We start from the raw sequence: 27,777 nt of genomic DNA on the forward strand, positions 1-27,777 counted from the left end.
AGTCTCTCTCTCTCACCCCCCAGTCTCTCTCTCTCTCCACCCCCAGTCTCTCTCTCTCTCCACCCCAGTCTCTCTCTCTCTCTCACCCAGTCTCTCTCTCTCTCTCTCCCCCCCAGTCTCTCTCTCTCTCTCTCCCCCCCAGTCTTTCTCTCTCTCTCTCCCCCCCAGTCTTTCTCTCTCTCCACCCGTCTCTCTCTCTGCCCCCCAGTCTCTCTCGCTGCCCCATAGTCTCTCTCGCTGCCCCATAGTCTCTCTCTCTCCCACAGTCTCTCTCTCTCCCCCACAGTCTCTCTCTCCCCCACAGTCTCTCTCTCCCCCACAGTCTCTCTCTCTCCCCCACAGTCTCTCTCTCTCCTCCCCTCTCTTTGCCCCCGTCTCTCTCTCCCTCTCACCAGTCTCTCTCTCTCCCAGTCGCTCTCTCCCCCCCCATCTCTATCTCTCTCCCCCCCCAGTCTCTCTCTCTCCCCCCTCCGCCGAATCTCTCTCTCCCCGCAGTCCCTCTCTCTCCCCAGTCTCTCTCTCTCTGCCCCCCAGTCTCTCTCTCTCTCCCCAGTCTCTCTCTCTCTCTGCCCCCCAGTCTCTCTCTCTCTCTCTCTCCCCCCCCATCTCTATCTCTCTCCCCCCCCCCCCCTAGTCTCTCTCTCTCCCCCCTCCGCCGAATCTCTCTCCCCGCAGTCCCTCTCTCTCCCCCAGTCTCCCTCTCTCTCCCCCAGTCTCTCTCTCTCTCCCCCAGTCTCTCTCTCTCTCCCCCAGTCTCTCTCTCTCTCCCGCCCCAGTCTCACTCTCCCCCTCCCCAGTCTCTCTCTCCCCACAGTCTCTCTCAATCTCCCCACAGTCTGTCTTACTCTCCCCCAATCTCTCTCCCCACAGTCTGTCTTACTCTCCCCCAGCCTCTCTCTCCCAGCTAACTGCTCATTATCACATCGCTGCTGTGCACAAATTCTCGGCTACATTTCCTACATTACAGCAGTGGCACTGTCATGTGGTTTCTGTTTGTATGGATTTGTTCATTAAATGTTGCTTATTAAATGTGAGGGGGAGTTTGTCACAATCTGTCGTGTTCCAGTGTTCGTGTTGCCGGGGGTTACAGATCCTGGGGAATCGTCACAGTCCACCCAATGATGTGGGAATCTTGGGCCCGCCCGCTGTCACAGAGGCCCCCCCCACCATCCCCGGACCGCACCCCCATCCCCGGACCCCCTCTCCCCATCCCCCGAACTCCCTCTCCCCATTCCCGAACCCCCCTCTCCCCATCACCGGACCCCCCCACCATCACCGGACCCCCTCTCACCATCCCCAGACCCTCTCCCACCATCCCCGGACCCCCCTCTCCCCATCCCCGAACCACCTCTCACCATCCCCGGACCCTCTCCCCCCATCCCCGGACCCCCTCTCCCCTATCCCCGGACCCTCTCTCCCCATCCCCGAGCCCCCTCCCCATCCCCGAGCCCCCTCCCTATCCCCAGACACCCTCCCCTATCCCCAGACACCCTCCCCTATCCCCAGACACCCTCCCCTATCCCCAGACACCCTCCCCTATCCCCGGACCCCCTCCCCTATCCCCGGACCCCCTCCCCTATCCCCGGACCCCCTCCCCTATCCCCGGACCCCCTCCCTATCCCCGGACCCCCTCCCTATCCCCGGACCCCCTCCCTATCCCCGGACCCCCTCCCTATCCCCGGACCCCCTCCCTATCCCCGGACCCCCTCCCTATCCCCGGACCCACTCCCTATCCACGAACCCCCTCCCTATCCACGAACCCCCTCCCTATCCACGAACCCCCTCCCTATCTCAAAGGGAATGTTACTCTGTATCTAACCCGTGCTGTAGGGTACCATGGAGTGTTTGATGGGGCAGTTCAGAGGGATCAGACAGGGGTCCTATTCCTGATCACTGTCCACTGGACCCCTGCGTTGGAGAGAGTGGAAATTATCCAGGGTTCCTGTTCCTGATTACCACCCAGTGACCCCTGGGTTACAGTCGGCTAAATCAGACAGAGTTCCTGCTGGTGATCATTGTCCAGTATATCCTTTCCTGCCATTGTATTACACAACCGTCTCATCGCTTCAACACCACCTCAGACTGACAAAGCACAATTTTGTGCCCTCGACCGCTATCTATAACTGGCTAGAGGGTAAAATATATCAGAGTTAAATAAACTGCTCAATGACAATTAATCAGATCACAATTTGCTTGTTTAATAATGTTCGAATAACACTGTACATCAACATAGATTTTACTAGGACAATGTAGACGCAGATCAATCAGTTTGTATGGAAATATTTAAAATACAATCCAGAATAATACAAATTAAAGCACATTTCAACCCGTCGAGTCTGTCAAATATATTATACGTTTCAACACATCCAACTTTTCAATTTTCAGCTTCAGATTCTGCTTAAACTTTTGTCGACACTTTCTTAAACTTTGAAAACTACAATAACAGCATTTTACTGAACATCTGTTCACGAAATCTCATGGAACATAATTTTTCAGTCGCTATATTTATTAACAGTATATTTTGTGATAGGCACCTTTACCAACGCAGATGTAACCAGGCTGCAGAAAGACAGCATCAATCCCAGCGATCTCTCACCATCAGATTAAAGGGGCTGTGACAGCTCGGTGGGACAAAGACTCTCGGAGATTAAACACATTCTGAAGATGCTGCAGTTTATATCAGAGGGAACATTTTGAAAACGCAATTGGAAGATACAATTTCAGAGCAAGAGGGTCAGACATTAGACTACAACAACACAGCCCCAAATCTCCAACCCTCACGGGCAGTGAGACATCATGGAATTTATCCTTATATTCCATCTTAATCCACACAAATATTATCATAAAGTGTGAAAGGTAAGAAGTATAAATATGAGTAATGTTTGAGGTAACAAGTGATTATTGAAGGCCATTCAAATAGAAAGAAAAATTCAAAATCAGTAAAATTATAAATTGGTTACCGTTCTCTACATTTATACCGCCTCTCTCCTGTGTGGATCCGCTGGTGTCTATGGAGGGTCCCTGCCCGTGTGAAACTCTTTCCACATTCAGTACATTTGTACGGTCTCTCTCCTGTGTGGATCCGCTGGTGTCTATGGAGGTTCCCTGCCCGTGTGAAACTCTTTCCACATTCAGTACATTTATACTGTCTCTCTCCTGTGTGGATCCGCTGGTGTCTATGGAGGTTCCCTGCCCGTGTGAAACTCTTTCCACATTCAGTACATTTATACTGTCTCTCTCCTGTGTGGATCCGCTGGTGTCTATGGAGGTTCCCTGACTGTGTGAAACTCTTTCCACATTCAGTACATTTATACTGTCTCTCTCCTGTGTGGATCCGCTGGTGTCTATGGAGGTTCCCTGCCCGTGTGAAACTCTTTCCACATTCAGTACATTTATACTGTCTCTCTCCTGTGTGGATCCGCTGGTGTCTATGGAGGGTCCCTGCCCGTGTGAAACTCTTTCCACATTCAGTACATTTGTACGGTCTCTCTCCTGTGTGGATCCGCTGGTGTCTATGGAGGTTCCCTGACCGTGTGAAACTCTTTCCACATTCAGGACATTTATACTGTCTCTCTCCTGTGTGGATCCGCTGGTGTCTATGGAGGGTCCCTGCCCGTGTGAAACTCTTTCCACATTCAGTACATTTGTACGGTCTCTCTCCTGTGTGGATCCGCTGGTGTCTATGGAGGCTCCCTGACACTGTGAAACTCTCTCTCCATTCAGTACATTTATACGGCCTCTCTCCTGTGTGGATCCGCTGGTGTCTATGGAGGTGCCCTGCCCATGTGAAACTCTCTCCACATTCAGTACATTTGTACGGTCTCTCTCCTGTGTGGATCCACTGGTGTCTATGGAGGCTCCCTGACACTGTGAAACTCTTTCCACACTCCGTATATTTGTACGGTCTCTCTCCTGTGTGGATCCACTGGTGTAGGTGAAGATCTCCTGATTTTTGATATTCTCTGCTTTGGACAGATTGTGTAAACAATCGCTGCCCACTTTCCTGTTGAAAAAGATATTTTATACTCGGTGGAGAAGATTGTCCGGCTGAAATCTGCCCACCCGATTCAGGTTGTCTTCTGATGTGCTTCAGGAGAAAATGTGCAGAAGTAAAAGCAACATTGCAATGAGGGCAAGGATGGCACTCATCTCGGTGCACTTGTTGTAGTGCGGGAGAAGGAAGACAGAGAAATTGTCAGTGTATTGAAACATCTCGAAGTTTCTTTTGGAAGTACAAATTATGATTATTTCAGTATTAAAGCAGGGCTCTTAAGATGTTAATTTTGTGAATTTAGAGCCACCTCCTGTAGAAGAAGTGGTGAGGGATCATCAATAGGGCATGTCCATTTAAAGATTACTGTCTAATGTTTCATGGTTCATGTATTCAGTCTGTGAAATCCTCCAAGGAACAAGGTGTACATCAATACCCTTTTAGTAGTGTTATAAACCAGCGGGAAAATCAGCTTTGTTAAAACAGGGGAAAGAAAAATATATATATATGTACACACACATATATATATATATATATATATTATATATATTATATATATATATATATATATATACACACACACACACATATACATATATACATACACACATATACATATATACACACATATACATATATACACACACATATACATACATTTAGAACTAACACAACTAGCTAAAAGTTCGATTGGAAGAAAACAATCTGGAGGAGATTAATAACTGAACAATTTACTGAAAAGACTCACCTTCATTAACTGGAGCACAAAATAAAACAAATCGGTATTGAATGTATTACCTCAACCCGACACCCCTTGATGCGCTAATTGTCCAACAATCTATCGATCTAATTCTTGAATGCACTCAACGACTGAGCATCCACGGGTCTCTGGTGCAGAGAACTCCAAAGATTCACAACCCTCTGAATGAAGTCATTTCTCCTCCTCCTTGTTCTAAATAGCCAACCCATTATGCTGAGATTTTAACTCCTAGTTCTCATCTCGCCAGTCAGGGGTAAACAGCCTCTCAGCAGCTCCTCCGTCGAAGCAGATAAAACTTTTATACTTTTCAATGAGATCACGTGTCATTCTTCGAAGCACTGGAGAATGTGGGCCCGCTTCACTCAATGTCTCCTCATAGGACACACCTCTCATCCCATGAATCAATTTAGACAAGTATATCCTTCCTTAGGAACAGATCCAATTGTATGCAATACTCCAGGCGTGGTTTCAGCAAAGGCATATATAATTGCATTTACTTCTTTACTCTTATAATCCAACCTCCTTCCAATACAGGCTAACATACCATGTGCCTTCCGAATTGCTTGCTGACCTGCATATTGACTTTCTGTGATTGGTGTACAAGGACACCCAAAACCCTCTGCACACCAAAATTTGCACCCCGCTTTTACATTCTGCCTGCCAATATTGTAAATGTCATGTTTCTCCACAAAATACTCCACCTGCCACATTCTTGCCCACTTACTGAACCTGTCTACATCACTTTGCATTCTCCTTGTGTCCTTATCACAGCTTAGGTTCCCTCTCAGCTTTTTATCACCAGAAAACTTGGATTATATTACATATGTTCTCCCAAACAATTTATATAAATTATAAGTAGCTGAGGGCCAAGCACTGATCCTTGCAACATCCCACTAGTTACAGCCTTACAAACCAAAAATGTCCCGATTATTCTGAGAATGCATACTGAAAATGGATATTGAATGTATACAGACATTGAAGTTGAGAACGTGGGAATTGTATTGGGACAGTAAAAGCTAACAAAGGATTCATGGAGGAATAGCCATAAAAATCTCAGACTGGAGACTGCAAATGTTACAATACTGACACAGCTTGCAAAATAACTTCAAGGTCTTATTAGATCATACCATTAACCTGAAACATTAACAGAAGAAGAATAATGGGTCTTTGTGTAAAAACAGACCATACAGAGTCTGCTCATGAGTGGACAAAGGGAAGGAGGGATCAAAGGGGATAGGCTGAACTAGGATGTCACTCTAATTGTATCTTGTTATCTTTTACCGAAAATGTATAACCGTCGTGCCTTTACAATGTAACGTCACTTTGTCCGTAGGAAGTGGGTGCGATCTATCAAGAAAGCATTCCTTCTGTCTGGTAAAGTCCCTGGCCGGTGTAAGAAAAATAAAAGCCTGCTTTGTTATAAGCAGTAACGGTATTCGACTCAGTGAATTCGCTGAACCAGATTGAGGGAAAAGAATCCACATTTTACATTTGGTATCAGAAGTGGGATCTCAACGGACGAGTGCCGAAAACTTGCAAATTAAGAGCCAGACTAGCCTTGGACGAGACGAGAGGAAAGTGGCCACTGGAGTGAGTATAATTTCAATACTGCTCCAGTTTCCTCTGGTTTCAAAAGTCTGAGGAAAGTTTAGCCACTCGCTGGTTCTCAGGTAGTGTCTGAACGAGATCCAGGACAATCTGGTGAATACCTTTCAAACTTAGAATAGGGAAAGATAGGGAAATTGCGCGGCGACGCAAACCGAGCGGTGACTCGGAAGGATAGGTTAGAATAAGTAAATCTGGAACCTAGAACAAATTAATTGCGCGGCGACGCAAACCGTGCGGCGATACAGAGGGATAGAAATCGCGTGGCGACGCGAACAGGAAAACCGAGCGGCGACACAGAGGGATAGAAATCGTGCGGCGACGCGAACAGGAAAACCGCGTGGCGACACGGAGGGATAGAGAATCGCGCGAACCGCGTGGGAGACACGGAGGTTAGGGAATTACGTAAAATTAAGCCGCGGGACTGTGTAAATTTAAAATTGTACTTATTTCAGGTACACGTCGATCTTGTATATCACTTGGTCCGCCGAGGCTCTGGATAAGATAACTTAAGCCACCACGGGGCGACGTGGGGACAATCGGGACTAATTAGGACCCTGATCCAACACGGGGCGACGTGAGGATGGGTAATTTAGATAAAACTACGAATTCCCTGAAAGGTCATGGATCCAAAAATAGAGCCGGCCAAAACAATTAATAGGAAAGAAGAGAGACTCTTGTGAACGTCTGTTTTAAAATGAGAAATGCTTGTGTGATTTTGACTGTGGATAAGAAAGCCTGTTTGGGAAACCGGGGAGTTGTGGTTTGTTTTAGCTCCACCCACTTTTTCAAACAGAGTGAAAGTTTTTTTAACCCTTCGTAGTGTTGTCCTGTATGTGGGAAGTTTAAGAGTGTGAACCTTATTGAATTACATATATTCGGATGATAAGTTACAGAGCCAGGAAATGCACAAAGGATAGGTTTGTTGAGTAAAAGATTAAAAAAAATACATGATCCCGGTGGTTAAAAAATAATTTCTTTGACATGCTCACTTACTTGTCGAAAGAAAACATGCAATGATTGATTACATTGGGTTGAAAGACATAAATTTAGTCTCGGAATGAGATAAAGAATGCCTTAAAAAAAAAAGCTTCTAAGCTCAAAAAGTTTTAAATAAAGATTGAAATTACAAAGTTTGAATTGGGATTTTGAGATATTCAGAGAAGGCACAGCAAAATACTGAGATGGATTCAAAAGGATTCAAAAAAATTATTATTATATTAAATCTGCAGTTTAGAAGAGACAGTATAACACGACCTTGAGGCTGGAACAATTGAGATAACGAAAAGCAGCCCTCAGCCTACGTGCCAGACTTTCCTCTAGTTATGGAAAAGACGGGAAAAAAAAGACGCAATCTTGAAAGAAAACAAATTGAACGAATATTGAAAGAAAAAGTGTCTTCGATTGTCTGAGATTTTAAATTAACAAATTTACCGAGACCTGAGCCCTCTGTGTAAAATACAAAACCTAATTTGAAGAAAGGAGATTTAAAAAAAAAACGTAGATGTCTGAAAGAAAGAGTGCGCACACGAGAAACGTACTAAGAGTTCCACTGGGACCTCTGAGAAAGGTATCGATAGACTACGTAGTCAAATGGTTGGCTTTGAATTGACCGAGGCTGATGACGAAATTGAATTTCAGTAAACAAATAGCTATTAAAAATGTGTGGTCTCGATTTAAATCAATTTAAAAAAAAAAATTATCTTTGGCAAGTACTTGAATTAGAAGTTAAAAAAAAAATTGGAGTTTAATCAAATGCTGCCTTTCCTGATGAGAAGACTTTTTTTTCAGATGGTTACGTGAAGTCACGTAATGACATCAGGTCTTCTTACAAACCTGTAAAGGAGTTAACCCTTTCCATTGACAGCCGTTTTATACTGAACATTATTAATACTTGCCTGATACAATAAAGAAATAGATACTCAAACAAAACAAATTGAAGAGTTAAAAGGCTAAGATAAATAAACTGAAAGAGATCCACAAACCCAACTTAACCCTGACCTCCGATTTCACAGAGTGACTTCGACATGCATGGATAAAAGGTGAGTCAGACTACTAGTCGTGAAAGGCAAAACAAACACTCCCGCCAATCGGGGTGCAGATGTGCTGCGCAGTCAGACAGCTCTGAACTACCCCACCATAGATGTCTATGTGCCTTGGAAACCGAACAAAATTATGGCCATTCTGGCCACTATGCCAGATCGAAAGAGAGAACCTGTCAAGTTTATAGATCATCTTTGAATTACCATTGCAGTTTATAATGCAGAATCAAGGGACCTGTGGGCCCTGGTACAGCAGACCCTGAGCCCAACTGAGCATGCCCGATTTCTAAGTCACCTAGGACGTGCAACCCATGATACATTGGTGGCTGCTCACCCTAACAATGCCCAGGACCGCCTAAACGCTGTTTTTAATGCCCTCGGCACGACCCTTCAGAAGCCCATCAGTATGGCAGCAGTATTAGAAATTAAACCCAAACGAGAAGAAACTGCCGACGAATTCATGGAAAGATTTATTGAAATATATGGAGGTCAATCAGGAGATAATGCCTTCAGGGCAGGAGAGGATTCTCCTCAATTCTGCGCTATCCTACTTCAGTGCCTGCCCTATTCGGTTGCTCACGCTATCCGGACAAATAATATGAATTGGGCAGATAGCAGTAAAGCCAGATGGAAAGGGCAGTTAAATATTATTAGCGGGAAAAGAAAGGAGAGGGGGGAGGTGCGCCCCCAACCCGGGTCAAGCCTGAATACGTGACCAGAAAGAAAGAGCCGTCTCGGGTGGAAGGACCAAAACCCGACCCAAGGGGATACCAGATGGAACCGCAGTATTGCGTGCAGGGTTGGGTGGATAAACAGGGATACGGTTATACCAAACACCCAAATGGCCCGGGTCCTGCTAATTACAGACCGCCCTATTGTCCCCAAGCTGGTATGGGAAGAGGTCAGGGCTGGGGAAGACGAGATGGATGCTTTAATTGTGGGCAAGGACATTGGAGTAGAGAGTGTCCCTCCCGTCGGCACGAAAGAGGAAGAGGAGGAAGAGGAGGGGGGCAAGGGGGGAGAGGACAGGGATCTTACACTAACTTCTCCCAGAACAACCCCTTTGGCCAACCGTCCCCCGATTATTCGTATTGACTACGTAGCTTGATTGTGCAGGGACCCTCCCTGGATGACGAACCGATTTGCCAGTTTCCGGTCCCTAGCATGGCTAAACAAATGCGACAGTGGTTGGGGATGATCAATTACTGCAGATCCTGGATCCCTAATGTCGCCCTGATGACTAAGCACCTCACACTGTATACAAACAAGGAAGGCAGCTTTGAAATAAAAACCGCAGACGTCCAAGCCTTTAAGGAACTAAACACAGCCCTGCTGCAAGCTCCGGCTTTGGGCCGGCCCCTCTATGACCGGCCCTTTCAACTGTATTGTACAATCCTGAAAGACTGTGCTACCGTTGTCTTTACACCTCTCACTCCGTAGCTGCCCTCCTGGGCCAACTGCAAATCAACACCTTACCATGGCCAGGCAAAGCAGATATGAGATCTACCTACTAAATCATCCTAAGCTGACCTTTCGGCACTGTACTGCCATTAATCCGGCCTGTTTTCTTACTGAGCCACCCCAAGATGAGGAAGAACCCAGTCATGATTGCTTATCTTTAATTCAAGAGGCCACATCGGTCAGGGAAGATTTAGTTGATGTACCAATGGAGGACCCAGACTGTATTATGTATGTTGACGGAAGCTCTTCTATTGATCCAGAAGGTGCATGAATTTCAGGATACGCCATAGTAAACCAGGAGAATCAGGTCTTGGAATCTGCCGCCTTTGAAACCGCCTATTCCGCTCAACAAGCTGAACTATTCCCACAGGGGAATGAGATATCCCATAGGCAACCAGTATCTGACTTGTTGCAAGCCCTCATGCTCCCCAAGCACATTGCCATTGTTAAATGTACCACCCACACCACCGGAAAATCCCCGGTTGATATAGGGAACCATTGTGCTGACGAAGAGGCCAAACAGGCCTCTCGTGGACAACAAATGGTAGTGCCCAGAATGATGAGTCAGACTAAAAGTCCTGCAAAGGATAAGTTAGCCTCGGAAAAACCAATGCCAAGCATCCAAGATGTCATTAAAGTACACGAGGGTGCTCCTGAAAAAGATAAACTGTTGTGGAAAAATTATGGATGTACTTATGACAATGTTTCTAAACTCTGGATCACTCCCACAGAACAGACTTGCATGTCTGACGAGTTGGCTCTATGGGTTATTGAATGTATGTATTTTGCTACTCATTGTGGAGCAAGGACAACAAGTGACACACTTTTGGCTACTTGGTGGCACCCTAGACTCCAGGCGTTGGCCCAGAACATCAATAGTCGTTGCCTGGTTTGCCAGCAGCATAATCCAGTGGAGGGAGTCCCCTGTGATTGGGGTAAGACGCCCCTACCAGAAGGTCCCTTTGAGACATTGCAATTGGACTACATTGAGTTGCAAAAAGTTCAGTGTTACAAATATGTGTTAGTAATAGTAGATGTGTTTAGCAGATGGATTGAAGCCGACCCTACCCTGGACAATAAGGCTCAAACTGTTGTTAAGGTGTTAATGAGGGAAATTGTTCCTAGATATGGTATCCCAGCTCGACTGTTGACCACCTATGTTCTTTCTCTGACACAGGCTCTGCGAATAGCCCACAACCAGGTTCGAGAGGCTGACCTCGACCTCCCAGTTTTACCCGAATCGTCCCTCGTGGTACCAGGGAAGTATGTCCTGATTAAGAAATGGATTCGGAACGGATTAGAGCCACGACGGGAGGGGCCTTTTCAGGTGTTACTTGATCCGATCATGGATCCAGCTCCACTTCCCTGTCCGCTCCCCACAACCCATTATCCCCTTATCGTTTAAGAAACTGTCTATCTCCGTCTTAAATTTATTCAATGTCCCAACTTCCACAGCTCTCTGGGGCAGAGAACTCCACAGATTTACAACCCTCTGAGAGAAGAAATTCCTCCTCATCTCAGTTTTAAATGGGCGGCCCCTTATTCTAAGATTGTGCCCTCTAATTCTAGTCTCCCCCATCAGTGGAAACATCCTCTCTTTGGCACTTTGTCAAGCCCCCTCATAACCTTATACGTTTCGATAAGATCACCTCTCATTCTTCCTCCCACCTTGCCCAAGCTTTTGGTCACCTGTCCTAATACCTCTGTGTGTGGATCAGTGTCAGATTCACATGGCGGGTGCCTCCTGCCCTGTGGCCTTTTGACCGTTCCTCTCGGTTTCTCGCTCGAACACCGAGCATTGTTGGAGGATGGCAGACCTCGCTAAAAAACGAATGCAACCCGTTCCCTCCGCAGGCTGAGCAAGTTCTTCAAGGCTTCCTGGAAAGTAAAAGTGAACTCTCAGAGTCCCTTCGACAGGCCGATGTAACCCTGACGGCGAGAGAGAAGGAGCTCGCAGGTACAGTTCTCCGAAAGCCCACGGTGCCGACGGCCAATCAGCGCTGGCGCCGGAGAGGGGTCAAGAGTTCGCGCTGGGGTCAAGAGTCAATGGGGTCGGCATCCTTTCCTTCTCAGAGTGGACCTTTTCAGACAGCTTTAGCATCTCACAGCACGGATTGAGGCCATTCGGCCCATCGTTACTGTGCAAGAGCTGTCCAATTAGACCCACTCCTACCGCTCCTCCTCCACACCGGTTGTCCTTGCCCCACTTGTGATCAAGTGAGGAATCTCGGTGTAAGTGGATGGCCCCTCGGTGTTTACCTGACTCGGACTCAGAAACACGCCCGACTTTCCCCTAGCTCGGGATGGCCGAAAGCACTTTGCAGCCAATAAACACGTTTTGGAGTGTTGTCGCCGTTGTAACGTGGGAAACGCGGCAGCCACACTGCGCACAGCCAGCTCCCACAAACGGCAGTAAGGTCGTGAGCAGTGATGTTGGTTGAGGGGGTGAATATTGGCCCCCAGGACACTGCCCAGAACTCCCCTGTTCTTCCAACAATGGCTGTGGGACCGGAGAGGGAAGACATGGTTAAAGGTCTCAGTAGAACGACACTCCCCCGACAGCGATAGAGAATATGCTGAAGCAGAAAAAGAGGGTGTATGACAGATGTCAGTTTGCAAATACATCCGAGAATCCGGCTATATATATATATATATATATATATATATATATATATAGAGAGGAGAAGTGAACTAGAAAATAAAAAGGGAAAAGAGAGGGTCTGAGAATCGCATGGCAGCTAACATAAACAGTAATCTAAAAGTCTTCTATAGGCATATAAATAGTAAAAGGGTAGTAAGTGGAGGGCTGAGGCTGATTAGGGAGCAGAAAAGGAGGCCTATGTTTGGAGCAGAGGCTGTGGTGAGGTACTAAATGAGTACTTCACCAAGGAAGAGGACACTGCTGAAGTCGGAGGTAGTGGAGACACTTGATAGGATAAAAAAAGTATTCGAAAGGCTGGCTGTAGCTAAAGTAGATAAATCTTCTGGAGCGGAGGGCATGCATCTGAGGTTGCTGAAGGAACTGAGGGCGGATATCGCGGAGGCACTGGCCATAATATTCCAATTCTCCGTAGATACTGGGGTGGTGCCAGGGGATTGGAGAATTGCAAATGTTACACCAGTGTTTAAAAAAGGGTGTAAGAATAAACCCAGCAACGACAGACCGGTCAGTTTAACCTCGTTGGTGGGGGAGCTTTTAGAGACAGTAATCAGGGACAACATTAACAGTAAACAACAACATCTTATATTTATATAGTGTCCCAAGGCGCTTCACAGGAGGGTTGTAAGACTAAAAACTTGACACCGAGCCACATAAGACGAAATTACGGCAGTTCACCAAAAGCTGGGTCAAAGAGGTAGGTTTTAAGGAGCATCTTAAAGGAGGAAAGAGAGGTAGAGAGGCGGAGAGGTTTAGGGAGGGAGTTCCAGAGCTTGGGGCCCAGGCAGCTGAAGGCACGGCCACCGATGGTGGAGCGATTATAATCAGGGATGGTCAGGAGGGCAGAGTTAGAGGAGTGCAGACATCTCGGGGGGTTGTGGGTCTGGAGATTACAGAGATAGGGAGGGGCGAGGGCCATGGAGGGATTTGTAAACAAGGATGAGAATTTTAAAATCGAGGCATAGCTTAATCGGGAGCCAATGTAGGTCGGCGAGCACAGGGGGTGATGGGTGAGTGGGACTTGGTGCGAGTTAGGACACGGGGCACAGGGGGTGATGGGTGAGTGGGACTTGGTGTGAGTTAGGACACGGGGCAGTGAGCACAGGGGGTGATGGGTGAGTGGAACTTGGTGCAAGTTAGGACACGGGGCAGCGAGCACAGGGGGTGATGGGTGAGTGGTACTTGGTGCGAGTTAGGACACGGGGCACAGGGGGTGATGGGTGAGCGGGACTTGGTGCGAGTTAGGACACGGGTCACAGGGGGTGATGGGTGAGTGGGACTTGGTGCGAGTTATGACATGGGGCACAGGGGGTGATGGGTGAGTGGGACTTGGTGCGAGTTAGGACACGGGGCACAGGGGGTGATGGGTGAGTGGGACTTGGTGCGAGTTATGACATGGAGCACAGGGGGTGATGGGTGAGTGGGACTTGGTGCGAGTTAGGACATGGGCTGCCGAGTTTTGGATCACCTCAAGTTTACGTCAGGTAGAATGTTGGAGGCCAGCCAGGAATGCGTTGGAATAGTCAATTCTGGAGGTAACAAAGGCAGGGATGAGGGTTTCAGCAGCAGATGAGCTGAGGCAGGGTGGAGACGGGCGATGTTACAGAGGTGGAAATGGGCAGTTTCAGTTATGCTGTGGGTATGTGGCCGGAAGCTCATTTCAGGGTCAAATATAACACCGAGGTTGCAAACAGTCTGGTTCAGCCTCAGACAGGATTTGGGGAGAGGGATGGTGTCGGGGGCTGGGGAACGGAGTTTGTGGCGAGGACTGAAAACAATGGCTTCGGTCTTCCCAATATTCAACTGGAGAAAACTTCTGCTCATCCAGCACTGGATGTGGGACAAGCAGTGCGACAATTTAGAGAACGCGGAGGGGTGGAGCGAAATGGGGGAGAGTTAGCGCTGGGTGTCGTCAGCGTACACGGGGAAACTGATGGCGGATAGGTGTGGATTAATTAAGGAAAGCCAGCATGGATTTGTTAAAGGTTTTTAACGAACCTGATTGAGTTTTTGATGAGGTGACAGAGAGGGTCGATGAGGGTAATGCAGTTGACGTGGTGTAGATTGATTTCCAAAAGGCGTTTGACAAAGTGCCACACAATAGGCTTGGCAGTAAAGTTGAAGCCCATGGAATAAAAGGGACAGGGGCAGCCTAGATACTAAATTAGCGAAGTGACAGGGAACAGAGAGTAGTGGTGAACGGTTGTTTATCGGACTGGAGGAAGGTATACAGTGGTGTTCCCCAGAGGTCGGTACTGGGACCACTGCTTTTCTGTGATAGATATTAATAACTTGAACGTGGGTGTACAGGGCACAATTTAAAAATTTGCAGATGAGACAAAACTTGGAAGTATAGTGAGCAGTGAGGGGGATTGTGATAGACTTCAGCAAATCATTGGCAGGCTGGTGGAATGGGCAAACACGTGGCATTTAACGTCTGAATTGATACATTTTGGTAGAATGAATGAGGAAAGGAAATATAAGCTAAGGGGTACAATCCTAAAGCGGGTGCATGGACCGAGTGACCTGGGGGTATGTGTGCAGAAATCGAGGAAGGTGGCAGGGAAGGTTGAGAAAGTGGATTAAAATGCTTACAGGATCACAATAAGAGGCCACCCATTTAGAACTCAGATCAGGAGGAATTTCTTCTCTCTGAGGGTTGTAAATCTGTGGGATTCTCTGCCCCGGAGAGCTGTGGAGGCTGGGTCATTGAATATATTTAATGGTGGAGAGAGACAGATATTTGAGCGATAAGGGGGCGGGCGGGGAAGTGGACCCGAGTCCATGATCGGATCAGCCATGATTGTATTAAATGGCGGAGCAGGCTCGAGGGGCCGAATGGCCGACTCCTGCTCCTATTTCTTATGTTCTTATGACCTGCTGAGTATTTGCAGCATTTTCTGTTTCTCCAGAATGATATCTGGGCTAAAAATCTGAAATTATGAGGACAATTTGCACAGACTAGACTTCCATTCGCTCACGTTTAGAACATTAAAGGGCAATATAACCGAGGTGTTGAAGATGATTAAAAGCATCGATAGGGTAGACCGAGAGAAACTATGACCTCTGGTGGGGGGGGCCCCAGAAGAAGGGGCAGAACCTTCAAATGAGAGCCCGGCCGTTCAGGGGTGATGTCAGGAAGCACTTCTTCACACAAAGGGCAGCGGGAATATGTAACAGGCTCGAGGGGCTGAATGGCCTCCTCCTGTTCCTGTGTAACAGGCTCGAGGGGCTGAATGGCCTCCTCCTGTTCCTGAGTAACAGGCTCGAGGGGCTGAATGGGCCTCCTCCTGATCCTATGTAACAGGCTCGATGGGCTGAATAGCCGCCTCCTGTTCGTGTGTAAAAGGCTCGAGGGGCTGAATGGGCCTCCTCCTGTTCCTATGTAACAGGCTCGAGGGGCTGAATGGGCCTCCTCCTGTTCCTGTGCAACAGGCTCGAGGGGCTGAATGGGCCTCCTCCGGTTCCAATGTAACAGGCCCGAGGGGCTGAATGGGCCTCCTCCTGTTCCAATGTAACAGGCTCGAGGGGCTGAATGGGGATCCTGTTATTTGTGCAACAGGCTCGAGGGGCTGAATGGCCTCCTCCTGTTCCTGTGTAATAGGCTCGAGGAGCTGATTGGCCTCCTCCTGTTCCTGAGTAACAGACTCGAGGGGCTGAATGGGCCTCCTCCTGTTCCTGAGCAACAGGCTCGAGGGGCTGAATGGCCTCCTCCTGTTCCTGTGTAACAGGCTCGAGGGGCTGAATGGGCCTCCTCCTGTTCCTGTGTACCAGACTCGAGGGGCTGAATGGCCTTCTCCTGTTCCTGTGCAACAGACTCGAGGGGCTGAATGGCCTCCTCCTGTTCCTGTGTAACAGACTCGAGGGGCTGAATGGCCTCCTCCTGTTCCTGTGTAACAGACTCGAGGGGCTGAATGGCCTCCTCCTGTTCCTGTGTAACAGGCTCAAGGGGCTGAATGCCCCCTAGTTGTAGATTCCCACACGAGGGGAAACACCCTCTCTACATCTACCTTCCCGAGCCGTTTCGTATATGTTTCAATAAGATCACCTCTCATTCTTCAACACTACAATTTTCTCTGGACTTCCTCCAATGCAAGTTTCTGGTTCCTTAATTAAGGGGAAGAATTCTCTCATGGTCTCGTGTGTGAAGTTTGAAGGTACAGCTTGTAATCAAGGGGCAGAAATGGCCTTCTCGCGAAACTGAGTTCTCAGCCATTGGTGTTTAGGCGAGGTGCTGTTCGTAGAATGAGCTCAGACACGTGACATTGTGAGGATGTCATTGAGCAACAAGAGTGCCGGAATTAACCCAAACGGTTTCACTTTCACTGACAATTTCAGGAAGTTCGTGCAGTAACTGCAAAGGCATTGTCATGGGAGTTGCTATTTTATTCAGACATAAACCAACACAGCTTGACATTTCCTTTTTTAACCTCATTAATGTGTTTATTTAATCTGTAACATAATGGGCCTCCTCCTGTTGCTGTGTAACAGGCTCGAGAGGCTGAATGGGTCTTCTCCTGCGTAACAGGCCCGATAGGCCGAATGGGCCTCCTCCTGTTCCTGTGCAACAGGCCCGAGGGGCTGAATGGGTCTCCTCCTGTTCCTGTGTAACAGGCCCGAGGGGCTGAATGGGTCTCCTCCTGCTTAACAGGCTCGAGAGGCCGAATGGGCCTCCTCCTGTTCCTGTGTAACAGGCCCGAGGGGCTGAATGGGCCTCCTCCTGTTCCGATGTAACAGGCCCGAGGGGCTGAATGGGCCTCCTCCTGTTCCTGTGCAACAGGCTCGAGGAGCTGAATGGGCCTCCTCCTGTTCCTATGTAACAGGCTCGAGGGGCTGAATGGGCCGCCTCCTGTGTAACAGGCTCGAGGGACTGAATGGCCTCCTCCTGTTTCTGTGTAACAGACTCGAGGGGCTGAATGGCCTCCTCCTGTTCCTATGTAACAGGCTCGAGGGGCTGAATGGGCCTCCTCCTGTTCCTGTGTAACAGGCCCGAGGGGCTGAATGGGCCTCCTCCTGTTCCTGTGTAACAGACTTGAGGGGCTGAATGGGCCTCCTCCTGTTCCAGTGTAACAGGCTCGAGGGGCTGAATGGCCTCCTCCTGTTTATATGTAACAGGCTCGAGGGACTGAATGGGCCTCCTCCTGTTCCTGTGCAACAGCTCGAATGGGCTGAATCGCCTCCTCCTGTTCCTGTGTAATAGGCTCGAGGGGCTGAATGGCCTCCTCCTGTTCCTGTGTAATAGGCTCGAGGGGCTGATTGGCCTCCTCCTGTTCCTGAGTAACAGACTCGATGGGCTGAATGGCCTCCTCCTGTTCGTGTGTAAAAGGCTCGAGGGGCTGAATGGGCCTCCTCCTGTTCCTATGTAACAGGCTCGAGGGGCTGAATGGGCCTCCTCCTGTTCCTATGTAACAGGCTCGAGGGGCTGAATGGGCCTCCTCCTGTTCCTATGTCACAGGCTCGAGGAGCTGAATGGGTCTCCTCCTGTTCCTGTGTAACAGGCTCGAGGGGCTGAATGGCCTACTCCTGTTTCCATGTAACAGACGCGAGGGGCTGAATGGCCTCCTCCTGTTCCTGTGTAATAGGCTCGAGGGGCTGATTGGCCTCCTCCTGTCCCTGAGTAACAGACTCGAGAGGCCGAATGGGCCTCCTCCTGTTCCTGTGTAACAGGCTCGAGGGGTTGAATGGGCCTCCTCCTGTTCCTATGTAACAGGCTCGATTGGCTGAATGACCTGCTCCTGTTCCTGAATAACAGACTCGAGGGGCTGAATGGGCCTCTTCCTGTTCCTGAGTAACAGACTCGAGGGGCTGAATGGCCTCCTCCTGTTGCTGTGTAACAGGCTCGAGGGGCTGAATGGGTCTCCTCCTGCGTAACAGGCCCGAGGGGCTGAATGGGCCTCCTCCTGTTCCTGTATAACAGGCCCGAGGGGCTGAATGGGCCTCCTCCTGTTCCTGTGTAACAGACTCGAGGGGCTGAATGGGCCTACTCCTGTTCCTGTGCAACAGGCTCGAGAGGCCGAATGGGCCTCCTCCTGTTCCTGTGTAACAGGCCCGAGGAGCTGAATGGGCCTCCTCCTGTTCCTGTATAACAGGCTCGAGGGGCTGAATGGGCCTACTCCTGTTCCTATGTAACAGGCCCGAGGGGCTGAATGGGCCTCCTCCTGTTCCTGTGTAACAGACTCGAGGGGCTGAATGGGCCTCCTCCTGTTCCTATGTAACAGGCTCGATTGGCTGAATGGCCTGCTCCTGTTCCTGAGTAACAGACTCGGGGGGCTGAATGGGCCTTTTCCTATTCCTGAGTAACAGACTCGAGGGGTTGAATGGGCCTCCTCCTGTTCCTGAGTAACAGACTCGAGAGGCTGAATGGCCTCCTGTTCCTGTGTAACAGGCTCAAGGGGCTGAATGCCCCCTAGTTGTAGATTCCCACACGAGGGGAAACACCCTCTCTACATCTACCTTCCCGAGCCGTTTCGTATATGTTTCAAGATTACCTCTCATTATTCAACACTACAATTTTCTCTGGACTTCCTCCAATGCAAGTTTCTGGTTCCTTAATTAAGGGGAAGAAATCTCCCATGGTCTCGTGTGTGAAGTTTGAAGGTACAGCTTGTAATCAAGGGGCAAAATGGCCTTCTCGCGAAACTGAGTTCTCAGCCATTGGTGTTTAGGCGAGGTGCTGTTCGTAGAATGAGCTCAGACACGTGACATTGTGAGGATGTCATTGAGCAACAAGAGTGCCGTAATTAACCCAAACAGTTCCGCTTTCACTGACAATTTCAGGAAGTTCGTGCAGTAACTGCAAAGGCATTGTCACGGGAGTTGCTATTTTATTCAGACATAAACCAACATAGCTTGACATTTCATTTATATACCTCATTAATGTGTTTATTTAATCTCTAACATAATGGGCCTCCTCCTGTTGCTGCGTAACAGGCCCGAGAGGCCGAATGGGCCTCCTCCTGTTCCTGCGTAACAGGCTCGAGAGGCCGAATGGGCCTCCTCCTGTTCCTGTGTAACAGGCTCGAGGGGCTGAATGGGCCTCCTCCTGTTCCTGTGCAACAGGCCCGAGGGGCAGAATGGGTCTGTTACTGTTCCTGTGTAACAGGCTCGAGAGGCCGAATGGGCCTCCTCCTGTTCCTGTGTAACAGGCTCGAGGGGCTGAATGGCCTCCTCCTGTTTCTATGTAACAGGCTCGAGAGGCTGAATGGGCCTCCGCCTGTTCCTGTGCAACAGGCTCAATGGGCTGAATGGCCTTCTCCTGTTCCTGAGTAACAGAATCGAGGGGCTGAATAGGCCTCCTCCTGTTCCTGTGCAACAGACTCGAGGGGCTGAATGGCCTTCTCCTGTTCCTGTGTAACAGACTCGAGGGGCTGAATGGGCCTCCTCCTATTCCTGAGTAACAGACTCGAGGGACTGAATGGCCTCCTCCTGTTCCTGTCCAACAGGCTCAAGGGGCTGAATGCCCCCTAGTTGTAGATTCCCACACGAGGGGAAACACCCTCTCTACATCTACCTTCCCGAGCCGTTTCGTATATGTTTCAATAAGATTACCTCTCATTCTTCAACACTACAATTTTCTCTGGACTTCCTCCAATGCAAGTTTCTGGTTCCTTAATTAAGGGGAAGAAATCTCCCATGGTCTCGTGTGTGAAGTTTGAAGGTACAGCTTGTAATCAAGGGGCAGAAATGGCCTTCTCGCGAAACTGAGTTCTCAGCCATTGGTGTTTAGGCGAGGTGCTGTTCGTAGAATGAGCTCAGACACGTGACATTGTGAGGATGTCATTGAGCAACAAGAGTGCCGGAATTAACTCAAACAGTTCCGCTTTCACTGACAATTTCAGGAAGTTCGTGCAGTAACTGCAAAGGCATTGTCACGGGAGTTGCTATTTCATTCAGACATAAACCAACATAGCTTGACATTTCATTTATATACCTCATTAATGTGTTTATTTAATCTCTAACATAATGGGCCTCCTCCTGTTCCTGTGTAACAGGCCCGAGGGGCTGAATGGGTCTCCTCCAGCGTAACAAGCTCGAGAGGCCGAATGGGCCTCCTCCTGTTCCTGTGTAACAGGCCCGAGGGGCTGAATGGCCTCCTCCTGTTCCTGTGTAATCAGCCCGAGGGGCTGAATGGGCCTCCTCCTGTTCCTGTGCAACAGACTCGAGGGGCTGAATGGCCTCCTCCTGTTCCTGTGTAACAGACTCGAGGGGCTGAATGGGCCTCCTCCTATTCCTGAGTAACAGAATAGAGAGGCTGAATGGCCTCCTCCTGTTCCTGTGTAACAGGCTCAAGGGGCTGAATGCCCCCTAGTTGTAGATTCCCACACGAGGGGAAACACCCTCTCTACATCTACCTTCCCGAGCCGTTTCGTATATGTTTCAATAAGATTACCTCTCATTCTTCAACACTACAATTTTCTCTGGACTTCCTCCAATGCAAGTTTCTGGTTCCTTAATTAAGGGGAAGAAATCTCCCATGGTCTCGTGTGTGAAGTTTGAAGGTACAGCTTGTAATCAAGGGGCAAAATGGCCTTCTCGCGAAACTGAGTTCTCAGCCATTGGTGTTTAGGCGAGGTGCTGTTCGTAGAATGAGCTCAGACACGTGACATTGTGAGGATGTCATTGAGCAACAAGAGTGCCGGAATTAACCCAAACAGTTTCACTTTCACTGACAATTTCAGGAAGTTCGTGCAGTAACTGCAAAGGCATTGTCACGGGAGTTGCTATTTCATTCAGACATAAACCAACATAGCTTGACATTTCATTTATATACCTCATTAATGTGTTTATTTAATCTGTAACATAATGGGCCTCCTCCTGTTGCTGTGTAACAGGCCCGAGGGGCTGAATGGGTCTCCTCCTGCGTAACAGGCTCGAGAGGCCGAATGGGCCTCCTCCTGTTCCTGTGTAACAGGCTCGAGGAGCTGATTGGCCTCCTCCTGTTCCTGAGTAACAGACTCGAGGGGCTGAATGGGCCTCCTCCTGTTCCTGTGTAACGGGCTCAAGGGGCTGAATGGGCCTCCTCCTGTTCCAATGTAACAGGCCCGAGGGGCTGAATGGGCCTCCTCCTGTTCCTGTGCAACAGGCTCGAGGGGCTGAATGGCCTCCTCCTGTTCCTGTGTAATAGGCTCGAGGACCTGATTGGCCTCCTCCTGTTCCTGTGTAACAGACTCAAGTTGCTGAATGGGCCTCCTCCTGTTCCTGTGTAACAGGCTCAAGGGGCTGAATGGGCCTCCTCCTGTTCCAATGTAACAGGCTCGAGGGGCTGAATGGGCCTCCTCCTGTTCCAATGTAACAGGCTCGAGGGGCTGAATGGGCCTCCTCCTGTTCCTGTGTAAGAGGCTCGAGGGGCTGAATGGGCCTCCTCCTGTTCCTGTGTAACGGGCTCAAGGGGCTGAATGGGCCTCCTCCTGTTCCAATGTAACAGGCCCGAGGGGCTGAATGGAACAGGAGGAGGCCCAATGTAACAGGCCCGAGGGGCTGAATGGGCCTCCTCCTGTTCCTGTGCAACAGGCTCGAGGGGCTGAATGGCCTCCTCCTGTTCCTGTGTAATAGGCTCGAGGACCTGATTGGCCTCCTCCTGTTCCTGAGTAACAGACTTGAGGGGCTGAATGGGCCTCCTCCTGTTCCTGAGTAACAGGCTCGAGGGGCTGAATGGCCTCCTCCTGTTCCTGAGTAACAGGCTCGAGGGGCTGAATGGGCCTCCTCCTGATCCTATGTAACAGGCTCGATGGGCTGAATGGCCTCCTCCTGTTCCTGTGTAACAGACTCGAGGGGCCGAATGGGCCTCCTCCTGTTCCTATGTAACAGGCTCGAGGGGCCGAATGGGCCTCCTCCTGTTCCAATGTAACAGGCCCGAGGGGCTGAATGGGCCTCCTCCTGTTCCTGTGTAACAGGCTCGAGGGGCTGAATGGGCCTCCTCCTGTTCCTGTGTAACAGACTCAAGGGGCTGAATGGGCCTCCTCCTGTTCCTGTGTAACAGGCTCAAGGGGCTGAATGGGCCTCCTCCTGTTCCTATGTAACAGGCTCGAGGGGCTGAATGGGCCTCCTCCTGTTCCAATGTAACAGGCCCGAGGGGCTGAATGGGCCTCCTCCTGTTCCTGAGTAACAGACTCGAGGGGCTGAATGGGCCTCCTCCTGTTCCTGAGCAACAGGCTCGAGGGGCTGAATGGCCTCCTCCTGTTCCTGTGTAATCAGCCCGAGGGGCTGAATGGGCCTCCTCCTGTTCCTGTGCAACAGACTCGAGGGGCTGAATGGCCTCCTCCTGTTCCTGTGTAACAGACTCGAGGGGCTGAATGGGCCTCCTCCTATTCCTGAGTAACAGAATAGAGAGGCTGAATGGCCTCCTCCTGTTCCTGTGTAACAGGCTCAAGGGGCTGAATGCCCCCTAGTTGTAGATTCCCACACGAGGGGAAACACCCTCTCTACATCTACCTTCCCGAGCCGTTTCGTATATGTTTCAATAAGATTACCTCTCATTCTTCAACACTACAATTTTCTCTGGACTTCCTCCAATGCAAGTTTCTGGTTCCTTAATTAAGGGGAAGAAATCTCCCATGGTCTCGTGTGTGAAGTTTGAAGGTACAGCTTGTAATCAAGGGGCAGAAATGGCCTTCTCGCGAAACTGAGTTCTCAGCCATTGGTGTTTAGGCGAGGTGCTGTTCGTAGAATGAGCTCAGACACGTGACATTGTGAGGATGTCATTGAGCAACAAGAGTGCCGGAATTAACTCAAACAGTTCCGCTTTCACTGACAATTTCAGGAAGTTCGTGCAGTAACTGCAAAGGCATTGTCACGGGAGTTGCTATTTCATTCAGACATAAACCAACATAGCTTGACATTTCATTTATATACCTCATTAATGTGTTTATTTAATCTCTAACATAATGGGCCTCCTCCTGTTCCTGTGTAACAGGCCCGAGGGGCTGAATGGGTCTCCTCCAGCGTAACAAGCTCGAGAGGCCGAATGGGCCTCCTCCTGTTCCTGTGTAACAGGCTCGAGGGGCTGAATGGGTCTCCTCCTGCGTAACAGGCTCGAGAGGCCGAAAGGGCCTCCTCCTGTTCCTGTGTAACAGACTCGAGGGGCTGAATGGGCCTCCTCCTGTTCCTGTGCAACAGGATTGAGGGGCTGAATGGGCCTCCTCCTGTTCCTGTGTAACAGGCTCGAGGAGCTGATTGGCCTCCTCCTGTTCCTGAGTAACAGACTCGAGGGGCTGAATGGGCCTCCTCCTGTTCCTGAGCAACAGGCTCGAGGGGCTGAATGGCCTCCTCCTGTTCCTGTGTAACAGTCCCAAGGGGCTGAATGGGCCTCCTCCTGTTCCTGTGTAACAGGCTCGAGGGGCTGAATGGCCTCCTCCTGTTTCTATGTAACAGGCTCGAGGGACTGAATGGGCCTCCTCCTGTTCCTGTGTAACAGACTCGAGGGGCTGAATGGCCTTCTCCTGTTCCTGTGTAACAGACTCGAGGGGCTGAATGGGCCTCCTCCTATTCCTGAGTAACAGACTCGAGGGACTGAATGCCCTCCTCCTGTTCCTGAGTAACAGAATCGAGGGGCTGAATAGGCCTCCTCCTGTTCCTGTGTAACAGACTCGAGGGGCTGAATGGCCTTCTGTTCCTGTGTAACAGACTCGAGGGGCTGAATGGGCCTCCTCCTATTCCTGAGTAACAGACTCGAGGGGCTGAATGGGCCTCCTCCTGTTCCTGAGCAACAGGCTCGAGGGGCTGAATGGCCTCCTCCTGTTCCTGTGTAACAGGCTCGATGGGCTGAATGGCCTCCTCCTGTTCCTGTGTAAAAGACTCGAACGGCTGAATGGGCCTCCTCCTGTTCCTGTGTAACAGGCTCAAGGGGCTGAATGCCCCCTAGTTGTAGATTCCCACGAGGGGAAACACCCTCTCTACATCTACCTTCCCGAGCCGTTTCGTATATGTTTCAATAAGATTACCTCTCATTCTTCTACACTACAATTTTCTCTGGACTGCCTCCAATGCAAGTTTCTGGTTCCTTAATTAAGGGGAAGAAATCTCCCATGGTCTCGTGTGTGAAGTTTGAAGGTACAGCTTGTAATCAAGGGGCAAAATGGCCTTCTCGCGAAACTGAGTTCTCAGCCATTGGTGTTTAGGCGAGGTGCTGTTCGTAGAATGAGCTCAGACACGTGACATTGTGAGGATGTCATTGAGCAACAAGAGTGCCGGAATTAACCCAAACAGTTCCGCTTGCACTGACAATTTCAGGAAGTTCGTGCAGTAACTGCAAAGGCATTGTCATGGGAGTTGCTATTTTATTCAGACATAAACCAACATAGCTTGACATTTTATTTATAAACCTCATTAATGTGTTTATTTAATCTGTAACATAATGGGCCTCCTCCTGTTCCTGTGTAACAGGCTCGAGGGGCTGAATGGGTCTCCTCCTGCGTAACAGGCTCGAGAGGCCGAATGGGCCTCCTCCTGTTCCTGTGTAACAGACTCGAGGGGCTGAATGGGCCTCCTCCTGTTCCTGTGTAACAGACTCGAGGGGCTGAATGGGTCTCCTCCTGTTCCTGTGCAACAGGATTGAGGGGTTGAATGGGCCTCCTCCTGTTCCTGTGTAACAGGCTCGAGAGGCCGAATGGCCCTCCTCCTGTTCCTGTGTAACAGGCCCGAGGGGCTGAATGGGCCTCGTGTTCCTGTGTAACAGGCTCGAGAGGCTGAATGGGTCTCCTCCTGTTCCTGTGTAACAGGCCCGAGGGGCTGAATGGGCCTCGTGTTCCTGAGTAACAGGCTCGAGGGGCTGAATGGCCCTCCTCCTGTTCCTGTGTAACAAGCTCGAGGGGCTGAATGGGCCTCGTGTTCCTGTGTAACAGGCCCGAGGGGCTGAATGGGTCTCCTCCTGTTCCTGTGTAACAGGCTCGAGGGGCTGAATGGGCCTCCTCCTGTTCCTGTGTAACAGGCTCGAGGGGCTGAATGGCCCTCCTCCTGTTCCTGTGTAACAGGCCCGAGGGGCTGAATGGGCCTCGTGTTCCTGTGTAACAGGCCCGAGGGGCTGAATGGGTCTCCTGGTGCTACATGTCCACACCAGGGAGAAAGGAATAGAAGGGTCTGGTGATCGGGTGGGATGAAGTAAGGCGGGAGGAGGTTTGTGTGGAGGCTGGATCAGTTGGGCCGAACGGCCTGTTCCTACGCTGTACAATCCGATGTAATTCCTCTTCCTCTCTTTGACCAGCCGCCCGGGAGAGGGCTGAAGTGGCAGAGCAGGAACGTAAAGTGAAGGAAGAGGAGAGCCGAACTGCCCAGAGGCTGCTGGAGGACCAGAAGCAGGCACTGGAGAAGAATATGCAGCAACTGCGAGAGAAATTTGTGCAGGACCAGGCCGACATAGCCCAGGAGCACCAGAAGGTCCTGGACCAAAGGCTGCGGGAGCAGGAGAAGCTGCAGCAAGAAGGGTTTCATGCACGTGTGGGGCAGATGCAGCGGGAGATAGATTCCCTCAAGGGGCAGAAGCAGGAGGTAGCATCGCCTTCATTCCTTGACAATGCTCGCGACATGGCGACACTGGTCGCCCCTGGTTTTACCAAACTCATCCCACTCGGTATCAAAACAGTGAAAAATCTGTTCAGCGGCTTATTCCGCTGGTGAGCTCCACCCTTGGCCTACTCCTCGGTGCTGGTGTTTGAGGGTCGCGCTGCCTGATCCCAGCGCGAGTGCATGCCTCCCCCAGCCGAAGAGCCTTACTCCAGCGCAAGTGCCGGTACCCCCTCCCCGCCCCCCCGCCCCCCACCTCACCAGAGATGGGGCATTGTGTGCAGAGTGTTAACAGGTTTATTGGGTATGAAGTGATCCGTTTTCCCCTCCACCTGGGTCTCTCTCTCTCTCTCTCTCTCTCTCTCTCTCTCTCCCCCCAGTCTCTCTCTCTCTCGTCTCTCTCTCTCTCTCTCCCCCCAGTCTTTCGCTCTTCCCCCCCCCACCCCCCAGTCTCTCTCTCTCTCCCCCCCAGCCTCTACCTCTCTCCCCCGCAGTCTCTCACTCTCCCCCCTCTCTCTCTCTCTCTCTCTCTCTCCCCAGTCTCTCTCTCTCTCTCTCTCTCTCTCTCCCCACAGTCTCTCTCTCTCTCTCTCTCTCTCCCCAGTCTCTCTCTCTCTCCCCACAGTCTCTCTCTCTCTCCCGCCCAGTCTCTCTCTCTCTCCCGCCCAGTCTCTCTCTCTCTCCCGCCCAGTCTCTCTCTCTCTCCCGCCCAGTCTCTCTCTCTCTCTCCCGCCCAGTCTCTCTCTCTCTCTCCCGCCCAGTCTCTCTCTCTCTCTCTCTCCCGCCCAGTCTCTCTCTCTCTCCCGCCCAGTCTCTCTCTCTCTCCCGCCCAGTCTCTCTCTCTCTCCCGCCCAGTCTCTCTCTCTCTCCCGCCCAGTCTCTCTCTCTCTCTCTCTCCCGCCCAGTCTCTCTCTCTCTCTCCCGCCCAGTCTCTCTCTCTCTCTCCCGCCCAGTCTCTCTCTCTCTCTCCCGCCCAGTCTCTCTCTCTCTCCCGCCCAGTCTCTCTCTCTCTCCCGCCCAGTCTCTCTCTCACCACCCCGCCCAGTCTCTCTCTCTCTCTCTCTCTCTCCCCACAGTCTCTCTCTCTCTCGCCCCCCACTCCGTCTCTCTCTCTCTCCCCCCACTCCGTCTCTCTCTCTCTCTCCCCCCACTCCGTCTCTCTCTCTCTCCCCCAGTCACTCTCTCTCCCCCCCTAGTCTCTCTCTTTCCCCCCAGTCTCTCTTCATCCCCCTCTCCAGCCTGTCTCTTCCCCCAAACTCTCCCCCGGCCCCCCTCACTCTCCCCCGACCTTACTTAAGGAAGGATATACTAGCTTTGGAGTGGGCACAGAGATGATTCACGAGGCTGATTCCGGAGATGAGGGGGTTACCTTATGATGATAGATTGAGTAAACTGGGTCTTTACTCGTTGGAGTTCAGAAGGATGAGGGGTGATCTTGTAGAAACATTTAAAATAATGAAAGGGATAGAAAAGATAAAGGCGGAGAGGTTGTTTCCACTGGTCGGGGAGACTAGAACTAGGGGCCACAGCCTCAAAATACGGGGGAGCCAATTTAAAACCGAGTTGAGAAGGAATTTATTTTCCCAGAGGGTTGTGAATCTGTGGAATTATCTGCCCAAGGAAGCAGTTGAGGCGAGCTCATTGAATGTATTCAAATCACAGATAGATAGATTTTTAACCAATAAGGGAATTAAGGGTTACGGGGAGTGGGCGGGTAAGTGGAGCTGAGTCCACGGCCAGATCAGCCATGATCTTGTTGAAT

At 50.2% G+C, this 27,777-nt stretch overlaps 1 protein-coding gene and 1 pseudogene across 1 annotated transcript; one reads left to right on the plus strand and one right to left on the minus strand.

The window, feature by feature from the left end:
* Positions 1-2,177: 2,177 nt before the first annotated feature.
* Positions 2,178-27,777, minus strand: part of LOC139250592 (zinc finger protein 729-like) — a 539,046-nt pseudogene continuing 513,446 nt past the window's right edge.
* Positions 10,416-26,303, plus strand: LOC139250595 (guanylate-binding protein 4-like). The gene is made up of 3 exons (XM_070872994.1): positions 10,416-10,625; positions 11,714-11,816; positions 25,717-26,303. The coding sequence occupies exons 1-3, from the start codon at positions 10,416-10,418 to the stop codon at positions 26,127-26,129; spliced, it is 726 nt and encodes a 241-aa protein (XP_070729095.1). The 3' UTR covers positions 26,130-26,303.

The sequence above is a fragment of the Pristiophorus japonicus genome, unplaced genomic scaffold, assembly GCF_044704955.1.
Source record: "Pristiophorus japonicus isolate sPriJap1 unplaced genomic scaffold, sPriJap1.hap1 HAP1_SCAFFOLD_396, whole genome shotgun sequence".
Lineage (NCBI taxonomy): Eukaryota > Metazoa > Chordata > Chondrichthyes > Pristiophoridae > Pristiophorus > Pristiophorus japonicus.

Bases quoted from the DNA above. Each gene is read 5' to 3' on its own strand.
- LOC139250595 (XM_070872994.1), top strand. From the start codon at position 10,416: ATGATGAGTCAGACTAAAAGTCCTGCAAAGGATAAGTTAGCCTCGGAA. The intron at 10,626-11,713 runs GTTATTGAATGT...TTCCCTCCGCAG, and splicing joins CTGACGAGTTGGCTCTATGG to GCTGAGCAAGTTCTTCAAGG. The intron at 11,817-25,716 runs GTACAGTTCTCC...CTCTTTGACCAG, and splicing joins GAGAGAGAAGGAGCTCGCAG to CCGCCCGGGAGAGGGCTGAA.